Raw genomic sequence first — 13407 nt, forward strand, 5'->3', positions numbered from 1 at the left:
TGTTGTTGCTCAAAATAATAAAAACAATGATTGTATAACATGTCTTTGTACAGTGTTTCTGTCCTGAGGAGCTATTGCTTGTGTTTTCCAGTGAAGTCAAAATGTGTGCTGTGAGAGAGGTCACTGCCAACAGGTTTAACAATTATTTGATCAAATACTGCCCCCCGGTGGTCACAGTAGTATGCAAACCTAAAAAGGGTGTGTCAGGTGGAAAAAGGAATAACATGTCCTGCATTATATATCAGGTCCAGACTTATGATAAAGGTGTTTTATGTAGCATTAGTTAAATAAAGTTATGTGGCAATGTGTGTTTGGTAGATGATTTAAATGTTGTAACAAAGCTGTTTGTTCAAGGGACGGATTCCAGACGTCCCAAAAAATCAGGGGGTCCGGAGGACGGGTCCGGGACGAAAACCCAGAGGCAAGGCACAGTCCATGATGGGTGTCTCGGGGGGACGGCCCTGGGGCAAGGCAGAGTTCATGGTGGAGTCCTCGGCTGGGGAACTCAGGAGACCGGGCTCGAGGCCAAGACCACTGGGGAACTCAGGAGGCCGGGCTCGAGGGCGAAGGCCGCTGGGGAACTCGGGAGGCCGGGCACAGAGATGGGCAAGAGCTGGTGGAACCCCTGGAGGGTCAGGCGTAGACGAGACCCTGGACGGAACCTGGACTGGTGTCAGTGTCGATGGGACCCGAAACAGGACAGGACACGGTGTTGGCAGGAAACTCGGTGGAGCAGGTGTCGGCGGGGCCCCCAACAGGACAGGATCAGGTGTTGGCAGGAAATCCGGCGGAACCCCCAACGAAACAGGACATGGAGTTGGCAGGACCCCGAACGAAACAGGTGTCGGCTGGGACACAGGGTTGGCAGGACCCCCGGCAGAACAGTAGTCGGTGGGGCCTTCAACGGCACAGGACGTAGGATTGGCAGGGCCCCCGGCAGAACAGTAGTCGGCGGGGCCTTCAACGGCACAGGATGTAGGGTGGGCAGGACCCCCGGCAGAAGAGTAGTCGGCGGGGTCTCCTACGGCACAGAACATAGGATTGGCAGGACCCCCAGCAGAAGAGTAGTCGGCGGGGCCTCCAACGGCACAGGACATAGGGTTGGCAGGACCCCCAGCAGAAGAGTAGTCGGCGGGGTCTCCAGTGGCACAGAACATAGGATTGGCAGGACCCCCGGCAGAAGAGTAGTCGGCGGGACCCCCAACGGGACAGGACATGGAGTTGGCAGGACCCCCAGCGGAACCTCCAAAGGACTAGGACATTGGGTAGGGACTTCGGGAGGAGGCTTGAGAGGTGACTTGAGAGGTGACTTGAGAGGGCACTCGAGAGATGATTTGAAAAAGGACTCCAGAGGGAACTTGAGAAGGAACTCGAGAGGAGACTCAAAAGGGGACCTGAGAAGGAACTTGACAGGGGACTCGAGAGGAGACTTGAGAGGGGACCTGAGAAGGAACTTGACAGGGGACTCGAGAGGAGACTCGAGAGGAGACTCGAGAGGAGACTTGAGAGGGGACCTGAGAAGGAATTTGAGAGGGAACTCGAGAGGAGACTTGAGACGGTCGGTAAGCCAACAGGACACAAGAAGCTGGCATCGGCCGAAGAGCCAGTACTGGAGCCGAAACTGGAGTCGGGACCATGGCTACTGGGGCCGGTAGTGAAGCCGGAACCATGGCTGCTGGGGCCGGTACTGGAGTAGTCCGTAGGTGAGTAAACAAACAATTAATCTGTGCAGCAGTTGTTGCATCTGTGTAGAGATGTTTTCTTTATACTCTGCCTGGCGTCCTACCAGTTTTTTTAATTCCTGGGCGGCTGTGCCCAGCTGTTCCTCGTGGTGAAAAATCTTCTCGCCGTGTGCTGACAGGGCGGCGTGAAACGTTCTTGGGTCGGCTGGGTCCATCATGGTCAGTTCGTTCTGTTAAGAACTCAGACACTTAGGATGTAGGACCCAATTTTACGACCCGGGAGACAGAGGTAAAGTATTTGTAAGATACTTTATTTTTCCAAAATACATGAATATGAACAACAAAAGAAGGTCACTATCAAATCTCAAGTTTGAGATGACAAAAATAGAGAACAAAATGAAAGCGCTCACGTAGTGAGGAACCAAAACTTTTCACAAGCACAGAGAGCTACCTGACCATAGCAAGAGACAATACGAACTGACACTGAACACTGGGAGACAGGGGAATTTAAACACATGACAACAAGACAAAGAGTTATTAAAGCCTAATAACTTGAAGCCTGTTTCCGACTCCCTTTGTGATCGTTACAATACTGATGAACGTTCAAAACAAAGCACTTTGGCAACTTACCACATACGTTTTAAAAAGCTTAATAAGCACCGTAACTTTCATGATATAATTTCTCCGTCATAATCGTTTGTGTCCGTGAACGGCCGACTGTTGTGTGACGTCAAATGCTGCGGCTGCAAGGCATTGTGGGGCAGCATTTTCTCCTCTCCTTTCGGTAAGGGAGGTCCAGTGGTTCCTAAGCTAAAGGAGGTTATAAAGGAAGTTTGAAACCTCCTTTCCTTTCATTTAGAGAATTGGAACGGCACTTAACATGGCTGCCACTGAGGTACTTCCGGGTCATTTTCACTTGGTTAGGAAGGTTCCTAAGCTAAATGGACTACGCAACCGAGATGTCCTTCAAAATGGCGCGCTGAAATTCATTTCCGGGTCATTACCGTAGGACCGAGGAGTCGAGGAGGGGAAATTTGAGTATTGAGAAACCTCTCCTGTCTGCCACGGCGTCTAATCCCTTCTCTTCGTGTGGCCGGTCTTTTTTTGTTCTTCGTGTGTGATTATTTGACAGATGAGAACCACACAACTGCATTAGCGGCCGCTGTCGCCCTCTGTCGGCCGTCAGCGCAACTTAAATGATGACGTTAAACAATTTTTTTTAAAGGGCTGGCCGTCAACGGCCCTTGACGACCGGCCGTTCTGTGGTTCTCCAGATTCTACAGATGGCCAGTCCGCGCCTGCCTGCAACTGTAAATTAATAAATGTACTGTTCGAATGTACTATATTCAATGTTGTTGCTCAAAATAATAAAAACAATGATTTAATAACATGTCTTTGTACAGTGTTTCTGTCCTGAGGAGTTATTCCTTGTGTTTTCCAGTGAAGTCAAAATGTGTGCTGTGATTTGATCAAGTACTGCCCCCTGGTGGTCACAGTAGTATGCAAACATAAAAAGGGTGTGTCAGGTGGAAAAAGGAATATGGCAGTGGATCATCCTATTCGATTCCCTTCTTACACATCTATCGCAGAACCCTCTTTCCATCAAGGATGAATGGAGCTAGAAGGCCATTTGCGGAATCCGGTCCTGGTTCTGGTTGTGTTTCTGCTTTCTCTGCGTCGCCATCCATAAACTTCACATAGTCAGCCTTGAATTTAGGATCTCTTTCCAGTTCCCTTTTAAGGTGCTTTGGTCGAATCAAAGCCAGCCTTTTGTTGTTTGGGAGAAGAGGTTATGCTTTGAATGTAAGAGGCATTTCTAGATGACCCATCTCGTTTTGCTGAAAGTGAATATCATCTTGTGATATGCTTTTGTCCCCTGGAATGTGTGTCTGCAAAATCGGACTCCAGCACCTTGATAACCGCTGATGGCGTTACAGGTGGCACCTGAAATTCCTTGTATAAGCTGGAGGCAGATCAATGGATGTATTTGAGTTGAACCCTCTGACTCTGAGTCCACAAACTCTCTGACTCTTTAAAATTGAGTCTTTTCCCATCATAGTCGATAATTTTAGTTTTACCGGCTCCATCTTTGTTTGCAGCTTCTCACAAACCTCCTGTTCAGGTGTGACTGCTTTGGGTGTCCAAAAGAGCATACACCAGAGTTTCAGAATTAGGAGTATTAGATGATGAAATCCACACTGGCACGATCATTGATGTGCTCCCACCTTCACCTCCATTCACACAACATGATAGTGAGGATGTATTTCCTTCAAACCTGCTGTGTGTGTAGGGTTTGCACTCCGCTGAGGAACGCTCTTCATGCAAAGGAGTCGCATGACCCTTTTGCATATGCCACACATGGCTCTGTTCTTGCAGTCTCTGGAGACATGTCCCTTTCTCAGGCATGCAAATCACAGCCTATTTTCTTGTATGCATGTTCTCTTTTCCTCCACAGTCAATTCCAGTAGCTTTTGGCATTTGAATAAGGAATGATTTTCTCCACAGCAAAAACACTCAGTTGTGTTTTGTGTTAGCATGCTCCTTTTCTTCACTTCCTCTGCATCTTCTACGTTGGTTTCTTCTACGTTGGTTTTAGCCACAATGCAAAGTGTGTCTGAAGCCCCCACCTCGGTGACAAATGTGTTTGCTTTTGGCCCTTTTGCTTCTCTTACTGGTATTTCTGCTGAGGGTTTCAGAGCATATAGTGATGACACTGGGTTGCATGCTATACGGGCCTCCTTTGATATGAACCTGTCAAACTCTGCGAAGCTTGCATAATCATTGCCTAAGTCCAGCTGTTCTGTGACATAACGGTTCCACCTTGATGTGAACCAATCCGGAAGTTTGGTTAGCATCTTCTGATTCTCTTCAGTCGTTAAGAACTTGTAGGCCCTTAACGTGAGGCATAGCGTTGCTGCATGTTTGAAGGAAATCACTAAATTCTCTCAACTTGAGATACTCCTTTCCCCCAATCTTTGGCCATCCGTTGAGTTTCTCTCTGAAGGCTCGCTGCACAACAAAGGAATGACCGTATCTGGCATTCAGCCTATCCAATGCTTGTTCATAGGCCTCCTCATCTTTTCTGTAGAAGCTACCTTCAAGGGCAGATTTCGCCCCCCCTGCTACGTACTTTTGCAGGTAGAACAGCCTATCTGCAGGGTTAGAGCATCGCCTCTCTATTAGAGCTTTAAAGCTTGCGCTCCACTCAGTGAACTTCAATGGATCACCAAAGAATACAGTGGGTTCTGGGACTGGAAGTCGGGTGAGAGCCATTGCTTCTTGCAATGCCTGTATTAAATGTGCCTCATTTTTAGTCATTTCTTGATGTCCAGAGTGAGGAGAAGATGGGCTAGCATCATTCAATTGGCTGTGTACAGGACTACACCTCTCAGTCCTTTCCTTTCTCTCTTCTTCGGTATACACATTTAACTTTGCCTGAATGAAATCAAGATCTCTTTGATTTTCAAGTTTCTTCCGTTGTTGACGTTGAGCTTCAATAGCAGCTTCCATATCCATTTCAGCTCTCTTTGCAGCTAACTGTGCAACCGTCTCTGCTCTCTTGGCTGAAATACTAGGTGACGGTCTGAACGGTAGCTAGGTGCAGTGGCTCTAGATGCTGTAGATCCATATATGGACCGAGCATACTGACTGTTAAGTAGCATGCGTAACCTTGATTTCTCTGCTTCAGCGTCGAAGTCGCCTGCATCTTCAGTTAACCTTACTCTCATTAATTGTAGTAGATCTGCAGTTACAGCTGAGCATGCATCAATTTTCCTGCAAATTTCCTGATTAGGTGATTAGATGAAGTTGAATGTTGTCATACAAGTCTTTTAATTCGTATTCAAGCCCCTCAACTTTGTCCATTATGTTATACATGTCACACTCAGGGCATTCTTCTTTAAATCTAGTACGAATGTCTCTCACCTAATTTTTCCATTTTTCATACACCGTTTTGAACTTATTTTCCTTTTGAGTTAACTCATTGCATTTTTTGTGTTAGCCGTCGGATTTCCTTACTCTTGTCTCTGATCTTTAAGAGGCAGCACTTCTTTTCTCATCTTTCTCTTCTGCTTCAAAGTCTGAGCTTTGCTCTTTTTCATGTAGCGACATTAAATCAGACTGACAGACTAAGTTACAGGCATATGAATGGCAACCTTTGGAATACCTTTAACACTTAGCCAAAACAATTCTTAACAGTAAAAACCCTTAACAATAAGAGTTACTTTTCAGGAGCTTTAAATATATTTTCTTGGCTTTATTCTATTAAGTCTTTATTCAACCCAGTCTCACGGCATTTCATGTTCACCAACACGATTTTTAATCTATTGATTCGTGTTCACCAACACGATTTCCCCCTTTTTTTCGTGTTGCACAGCACGATTTTAAAAGCAATGTATTTCTATTGGTAGTCTTTCCCCTTTTTTTTCGTGTTGCACAGCACGATTTTAAAAGCAATGTATTTCTGTTGGTAATCTCACGGCATTACGTGTTATAGGCAGTCTATGGTTATAGGAAGACCGGAAGCTGTGTGGTTCATAAAAACATTTTCTTACTCAATATCAAGCCACGATTATTGCTTTTATTTAAAATCGTATCATTTCGGACTTTTGTTGCTGTCTGTGAGGAAAATAAATGGGGCTCATTTTTCCTTCTAATTTGTTATTCTTTTCAAAATAACACACTGTTATTTAGTCAACAATAACACACAATTATCCTTGTTTTTATTTATTTGTTTAATTCTATAATCTCTGGCTTTTTTGCCGTCCTTCAGGAACTGAATTTCAAAATAAAAATAACCGGAAACAGACGTAGGCCTATAAGGGACATTTCGAGCATCATCGAGTTTAGGATGGCCGAAGACACTACACTACCCATAATCCCCAGCTATCGTTTAGGACTACAGTCCCCGTGATTAAACTTCAAATCGGGATTGGATGTTGGAGTGGCAGTGCGCCAAGGTTACGGAATCGAAACTGGATCGAACGCCGCCCCCCCCCAACAATTAGAAGTTGTCAGTATTAAACACCAATTATTAACCAATTAAAATGAACCTATTAAACATCTCTCTGACACAGTTTAAACGCATTTCAAGTGGAAGAATTGTTCGTGTCTCCTCTTCGTGTCTCGGGAAGCTGGAAGCTGTATTATTTTAAAAAAAAAATTAAAACAATTATTTTTTAACCATAACGGGTACTTTACACAACATTGAGTCAAACTTATCCTTGTTTTAATCCTTGTTTTATTTATGTTAAATTGTTGTTGTCGGTTAATTTTCCATTTTATTTATTTTGGTTTAACATATCATTATTTTTTATTTATTATTATCATGTTAGATGTTTAAACTTTTCTGCATTTTATAATGCAATATATACTTTTTAGTTTTTGTCCGTAGGCTACTTAGGTTATTAAAGAGTTATCGTGTCAAAATATAGGAAATGTATTAATACTTTATTGTATAATCGGTACAGGAAATTACATCATTCAGAGCACCACCTATTGGCCAAAGACGCTGCTACCGGCATTGCAATCCATCCTCTGACAAAGTAAGTTGGGTCACTAAAGTCTGATACATGTTTTGCTTAGATTTAATAATTGGGGCTTTTTTTTAAGCCTTTACTCGCATGGTTCATCATACATACTGAACTGTTCTCAGTCTGAGAAATGCTTTCGCCATAATCAGCAAAGCAACCTTAATGTGAAATTATTCTTGCGGGCGGCTAGCTAGCTAGCTCACGTTCAACATAAGCTTAAACTAGTTTAGCTACATTTATATCAACTAATAAGTGGTGTGTGAAAAATATTTGTCTTAATTACGGCTACATACATCGGTGTTAAAGTGTGAGTTATACGTTATCTTAATCGCTTTTGTTTTACACATGAAAGTACTAACGCTGGCCGACATTTTAATATATGTTGGGGGGGAGGGGCATGGTCCACGTCCATGTGCTTGTTACGCGTATGAAACAGGAAATACGTTAATGAACTCAGTCTGTCTAAAGTAGTTAAACCGTCACAATGTGCATTTAAAAAAGCTAGTTTCACTACATAATTCACTTTTTCTGTTCTCTCCTGCAGCTCCCGTACCCACACCACAAACCCATACACTGATCTACACCATAATAAAACCAACAGCACTTTTAAGAGCCAAACTCAACCTATCTCCCTATCTCCCTATCTAGCTCTCTTATAGACCCTTTTACAGCCGACGTCATCACAAAGTTGCGCGCGCATGTGGGCAACGGAAGTGGTGTTGTTTTCAAGCAGTTCTGAATGACAAAGACGAGGTAGCAACTGGTTAGCAAGCATTTACAAACTGTACCCAGCATCAACATGTCTGGCTGTTGCGTATACGGTTGTACGAATCGCTATTCCACCGGCGGACTAAAGTTTTATAGGATTCCGAGAGGACCACGACCATTTCAGAGCAACCGGCGGCGTCTGTGGCTGCAGGCGATTAAACGTGTGGACTGGAATGAGGACATAATCAAAAATGCTCGCGTCTGCAGCGCCCACTTTATATCAGGTAATGAGGTTATCTAGCCTACTCTTTGATTTTACGGGAGAGCCTTGTTTACATTAGTGATTGTCTGTATGATGTAGAATAATAATCAAATGCAGCTAAAGTTTGATAAGCTGGCGTTAGATTTGCCTAGTAGCTTGCTAGGCTAAACAAACGTGTTTGTGTTTTATTTTTGCAGGCAAGGCATCATTGGACTCTAGTAGTCCTGATTTTGTGCCATCTGTGTTCATGTACACAAAACAAAGCCAGAACCCAAATGCAAAGATGGACAGGTAAGATTAGAGTTGACATCCTCTCAGTCGAGTATAAGCTTTGGTGCCTACAGCTGCTGTTCTGAGATATGGATTAGTCTAACTATGAATTTCTGCTGTTACTGTAGGTACCATAGGAAAAGGAGGAGAGCTGACACTGCAGCAAATCAACGTGTTACTTCTGAAACTCCAGAACAAGAATGCAGCATGGATCCAGAACAAGAATGCAGCATGGATCATTGTCCTGGTATGAATATATGAATATATGAATATATCATCTTACAATTAACTGATTGATTGTCAGGGTTCACACCCTCACTGAAAGAGTCAATGTGCTCCTAGTGTGTGTGTGCTCCTGCCAGGCCCACTGCTCCAATTGCTATGTATTTCTGTGTGTGACGTGTACACTGGCCCCTGGATGGGTCAAATGCAGAAGAAAAATGTCCCCCTGGGATCGATAATGTATCTTCTCTTCTGTCATGGAAAAGTTTTGAAAATTCATTGGTAAAAATGTGTGAGAACCCCTGAATTGTGAACTTGTTTGCATTGGTTGTAGCACATGCTAATTTTTCACTTTTCTATATTAAAGCTGAAGAGGATATCCCAGTTCCAAAGAGAGAGTACGATGATCTGAACCTGAGATACAGTCAACTTCAGGAGGAATATGTCAACCTGCGACAGGAGTTTGACACACTACGAGCAGAAAATGTAAAGCTGAAAGAAGAGCTGCAAAAATCTACATTCTCCTACACCACTGTTAAGTGCAATATTGGACAATTGATTTTTCTCACAGGACTGACCTCTGTGGTCTTTGAGTGGCTGATTACAAAAATGATGGGCAGCGTAGAAAGAATTCACAACAAACTTACAGTAGAGGACCACCTATTGATTATATTGATGAAATTAAGGTTGGGCCTATGTAATACTGACTTGGCTTATAGATTTCAGGTATCAAAAACCACCGTATCAAATATTTTGCGGAGCTGGGTCCCTGCTATGGCCTTGGTCCTCAAGCCACTCATTAAATGGCCAAGTAAGGGTGTAGTACTTAAAAATATGCCAAAAATATTCAAGCGCAACTTTAGAAGATGCCGGTGCATAATAGATTGCACAGAAATGTTTATAGCTAGACCCAGTAATCTGACTTCCAGGGCCCAGACATGGTCAAACATTAAACACAACACCATTAAATATTTGATCGGCATCACTCCAGCTGGTGCAATTTCCTTTCTGTCTCCTGGGTGGGGTGGATGGGTTTCAGACAAGCAGATCACTAAGGAGTCAGGTTTCCTCAAACTTTTGGAGCCTAGGGATGAGGTTTTAGCAGACAGAGGATTTCTCATCAGAGATGAGCTTGCGGCCTATGGTGCAACCCTTCGTATCCCTCATTTCACAAAAGGAAAGAAGCAGCTTTCTGCACAGGAAGTGGACACATCTAGACAACTTTCTTGTGTGAGGATCCATGTAGAGCGAGTTATTGGTCGGTGGAAAAACTTTAAGATTTTACAAACAGTTATTCCTTTGTCGCAGGTTGACATAGATGATGTTGTTATTGTATGTGGTGCCCTCACAAACCTCTGTAAGAGTGTTGTTCCCAAATGAGTTACACATAACCATGTATGACTTATAAAGTGATTTTACATTTGTAAAACATGTATATAGGCCTACTGTACTTAAAACTGAATGCATTTGAATAAACTTCCCCACATTGGCTGCCACTGGTGTGTCTAATGGTCCTTTCCCCCCCAGATTATCTCAACAATTCAGAGTGCAGTATCACATTTATTTGTAATGTTGTTACTAACAGAGTTTCATTCCATTCAGGTGCCATTAAAGTGCCACTAAGCATTAACAACATAAAAAGTAGGAGTATGTACAATATATTAGAATCAAACGGGTTCTGTATGTTGTAAACAGTAAATAATAATTTTAGGTCGCAAATTATCTCTATGGATACATATATAGCATTACAGAATAAAACTTAAAATATCTTGTTGCACTGAAGTGCATCTAGACACGGCTGTCAATAACAACATCAAATGTAAAGAAAAGGCTGATGATGAATTCATTGTTTCAACTGTAATGCAACTTTAACAACCAGGGAAAGACAATCCATAACCGACATCTAACACCATATCTGGCCATATCCGTGTCACTGTTTTCCAGGCTCGTCAGCACTGCAGCACCTGGGTTCACATCCCGCAGTTCCCGGATGTCATCATCTGTCAACACTGATAATAGAGCAACAAAAAGACACAATTAGTGTGCTGCATAATGTTCACATTTTAAGAATAATGACTGAATTATTCTAAACCCAGACCAGTTAAGCTGTAGATAACAAACAATCGAATTTCTAGAATCAGTAATCTGAAGACAAAAGGACAGACATATTCAAACTAACATAACAAATGATACTGAAACTATTCAAACTGAGCGTGTATGTTTACAAAAAGTCATGATGCCACGTTGGTCTGTAGGCCTTTTCATCTCTGCATCACCAAGTAACACCTTTCTCAGGCTACATTATGGTGTCAAAACACTGAGGAGAAATCCTGAGAATTAATTAAATGCACTATGGCAAAAGGAAACTTATCTCGGCTCTGTCAACTATTACATGCCTCTGGGTGTGATACTATTCTTCCTAGCAGATGTTGAAGCTGCTGGAAGTTGCCTGCCAAGCCTCTTTGGTTTGTGGAAGTATATTTCCCTCAATGGAGCTGGTCTGACTTCTTTCCTGCTGATGTCTTTCCACATGCACACTCCAGAAGTAACCGCTGCTTTCTCTGTCCTTCCCATCCTAACATAGAGCTTAACTTTGAATAATATTGCAGCTGCATGGCTGCAGCATGACCCAAGCCTGAAATTTCACAAAATCATAATAAACATACTGGGCTTGAAAGTAACATTTGCTCTCAGACAAATCTCGGCTCTGGCTATGAAGTAGGTAAACATCTAACTTACTAGACATGTGAGACATTGTTCATGAAAATGTTAGTTTCAAACCCTGGTTATGATGAGAAAGTTACAGGGCAAGGCATACGATTTTTGATATGGAAAGGAGAGTAATAGCCAGCTGAAAGGACAGTAACACACCCCTGAACTGTTACCTACAAGCCCATAACACCAAATAATAGGCTACTTACCCCGCCATACAGGTGCAATTCGCTGTGAGGACGTAGTTTTCTCGTTGGTTGATTATGACCCAAGCCTCATACATCGTTGTCTTGTGTCCTTGTCTTTGACTAGGGAGAATTTCTGATCTCAAAATACAAAACTCTGAGTCTATGTCATGGTATTTGAAGTTCTGTACATGACCACAGACAACGTATTCGTAAGCATCCACTGACTTATAGGCTCGTAATTTCTCTCTGGTGTTCACGCTCGGTTTCTAAATTAAATATATCTGGCCACTGTATATTCGGCCACTTGCTATCGTCTTCAACCCACTCATCAATAGAACACGGATCTGGAAGTCGGACACCATTTGTCAAAGTCAACTTGTTAAGGTAACATTCACGATCTTTAGTTGATAATCCCCTTGCGTAGCTTGACAAGCCGCTTCGCGTCGGGCCGAACCACGCCCCTTAGCTGTGATATAATGAGCATATACCACGGCCTGTCGTGAGCTATTGCTTAAATATACACTTTGATATCAACTTCAAATATAGATATTATTGCAAAGGTATTATTTAATATTCTCTTTTCTTTCAATTTTAAAACTATTCTTATCTTAACTTTCACAGCCAAGGGACACTATTTTAATTCAGCTACACATTTAAATAAACAGAGCACTTCCTTCACTTCCATGTTGTGTTCCATTCTTGCTTATGTACACACTTTTAGACCTCAAAGGTAGGGTATGTAAGTTTGACAAACCGGCTCGAGATCGCTAGAATTTGAAAATACACAACCGGAGAAAATCTGCCACTTCCTTATAGAACCCCTCCTCCAACACACACTAACGCGCACATGACCAATGAGGGCACGAGATAAGTTTGTGCACAGATGGAAGGCTGACAGGCAGGTAGGCCATCCAGTTACTTTAGCCGGGCAGGCTCAGATGATTGGTCGTTCTTTTTACAGTACGGCTTCCACAGATGACATTTTTTTATGCATTTTTTGTCAAAGCACTTAAGATATTCATTCTTATCGGAATGTTAAGAGCACTCCATGGAATATAACAAAAAGTGTATCTCGAGCCGGTTTTTCAAACTTACCTACCCCACCTTTTAATAAGACTACATAATTGTATGTTACTACTCTATATTACTCTTACGACTGCAGCCACAACATACGGGAACGTTTTACATCGTAGCACGCAATTTCAATTTCAAGTGTCAAGCTATGCTTGCATTGTGTTACATTTTTAATTATGCAATAGTCATTGTAAGTGTTAACTGTTCATTGTTGAGTGGTCACACATTTGTATCTTATTGTACTTTAACTTTAAGATTATCAGGGTTTGAACTGGGACTCAGGATACTGATTTATTTGTATTTTGTGTTTGTCTATAAAATATTTTCTGTTTCTACTGTGTAACCCTTCCTGGTAAATACATGATTCTGCAAAAGCTTAACTCAGCATCTACCTTTATGAATGGCATACAACTAGATGCTGTCATCAGTAATGTTATAGTTGTAGTTATATAGTTGTTGTTGATGTTTCCTTTCCATTTCTTTAAACAGTAAATATATTATTTTGTCATTACAGCTTGAGAAACTCCATGCCATTGGCTTTAAACCAGTGCTGCTTCTTGGCAAGGAGACCAGGAAGAAGGACGTCAAATGTGAAATCCTAACCCCTCGCTGCACACTGACCGCCTATGCCCAGGATTACCTTGACAAGATAGGCACTTTTTATGAGTACCTTTGTGAAGGTGAGATGCTTGCACTATATCTTCACAGTTCACAGTATTGTGTACACAAAATGTTTGTATCAATGGAGAGCTTAACAT

At 42.5% G+C, this 13407-nt stretch overlaps 1 protein-coding gene and 1 long non-coding RNA gene across 5 annotated transcripts; one reads left to right on the forward strand and one right to left on the reverse strand.

Annotated features, from left to right (window-relative positions):
• Window positions 1-7947: 7947 nt before the first annotated feature.
• Window positions 7948-10171, forward strand: LOC307034242 (uncharacterized protein). Of its 2 annotated transcripts, XM_079673000.1 has the most exons (4): window positions 8004-8205; window positions 8381-8474; window positions 8582-8700; window positions 9043-10171. In XM_079673000.1, exons 1-4 carry the CDS (start codon window positions 8173-8175, stop codon window positions 9085-9087), a joined length of 291 nt encoding a protein of 96 aa, XP_079529126.1. In that variant the 5' UTR covers window positions 8004-8172; the 3' UTR covers window positions 9088-10171. The 2 variants fall into 2 exon arrangements, with proteins under 2 accessions (XP_079529125.1, XP_079529126.1); XM_079672999.1 differs by having other exon boundaries at window positions 7948-8474.
• Window positions 10172-10215: 44 nt separating this feature from the next.
• LOC307034243 lies at window positions 10216-12472 on the reverse strand. 3 transcript variants are annotated; one of them, XR_013806842.1, is made up of 3 exons: window positions 11597-12472; window positions 11072-11310; window positions 10216-10684 (listed from the first exon to the last, which is right to left on the reverse strand). It is a non-coding gene; the product is annotated as an uncharacterized lncRNA (long non-coding RNA). The 3 variants fall into 3 exon arrangements; XR_013806841.1 differs by lacking the exon at window positions 11072-11310; XR_013806843.1 differs by lacking the exon at window positions 11597-12472 and having other exon boundaries at window positions 11072-11578.
• Window positions 12473-13407: the final 935 nt, after the last annotated feature.

The sequence above is a fragment of the Notothenia rossii genome (assembly GCF_949606895.1).
Source record: "Notothenia rossii genome assembly, chromosome: 3".
Taxonomy (NCBI): Eukaryota; Metazoa; Chordata; class Actinopteri; order Perciformes; family Nototheniidae; genus Notothenia; species Notothenia rossii.

Coding starts and splice junctions, on each gene's coding strand:
- LOC307034242 (XM_079672999.1), top strand. CDS start 8,431: ATGTACACAAAACAAAGCCAGAACCCAAATGCAAAGATGGACAG. Junction 8,475..8,581: donor CCAAATGCAAAGATGGACAG/GTAAGATTAGAG, acceptor CTGTTACTGTAG/GTACCATAGGAAAAGGAGGA. Junction 8,701..9,042: donor CAGCATGGATCATTGTCCTG/GTATGAATATAT, acceptor TCTATATTAAAG/CTGAAGAGGATATCCCAGTT.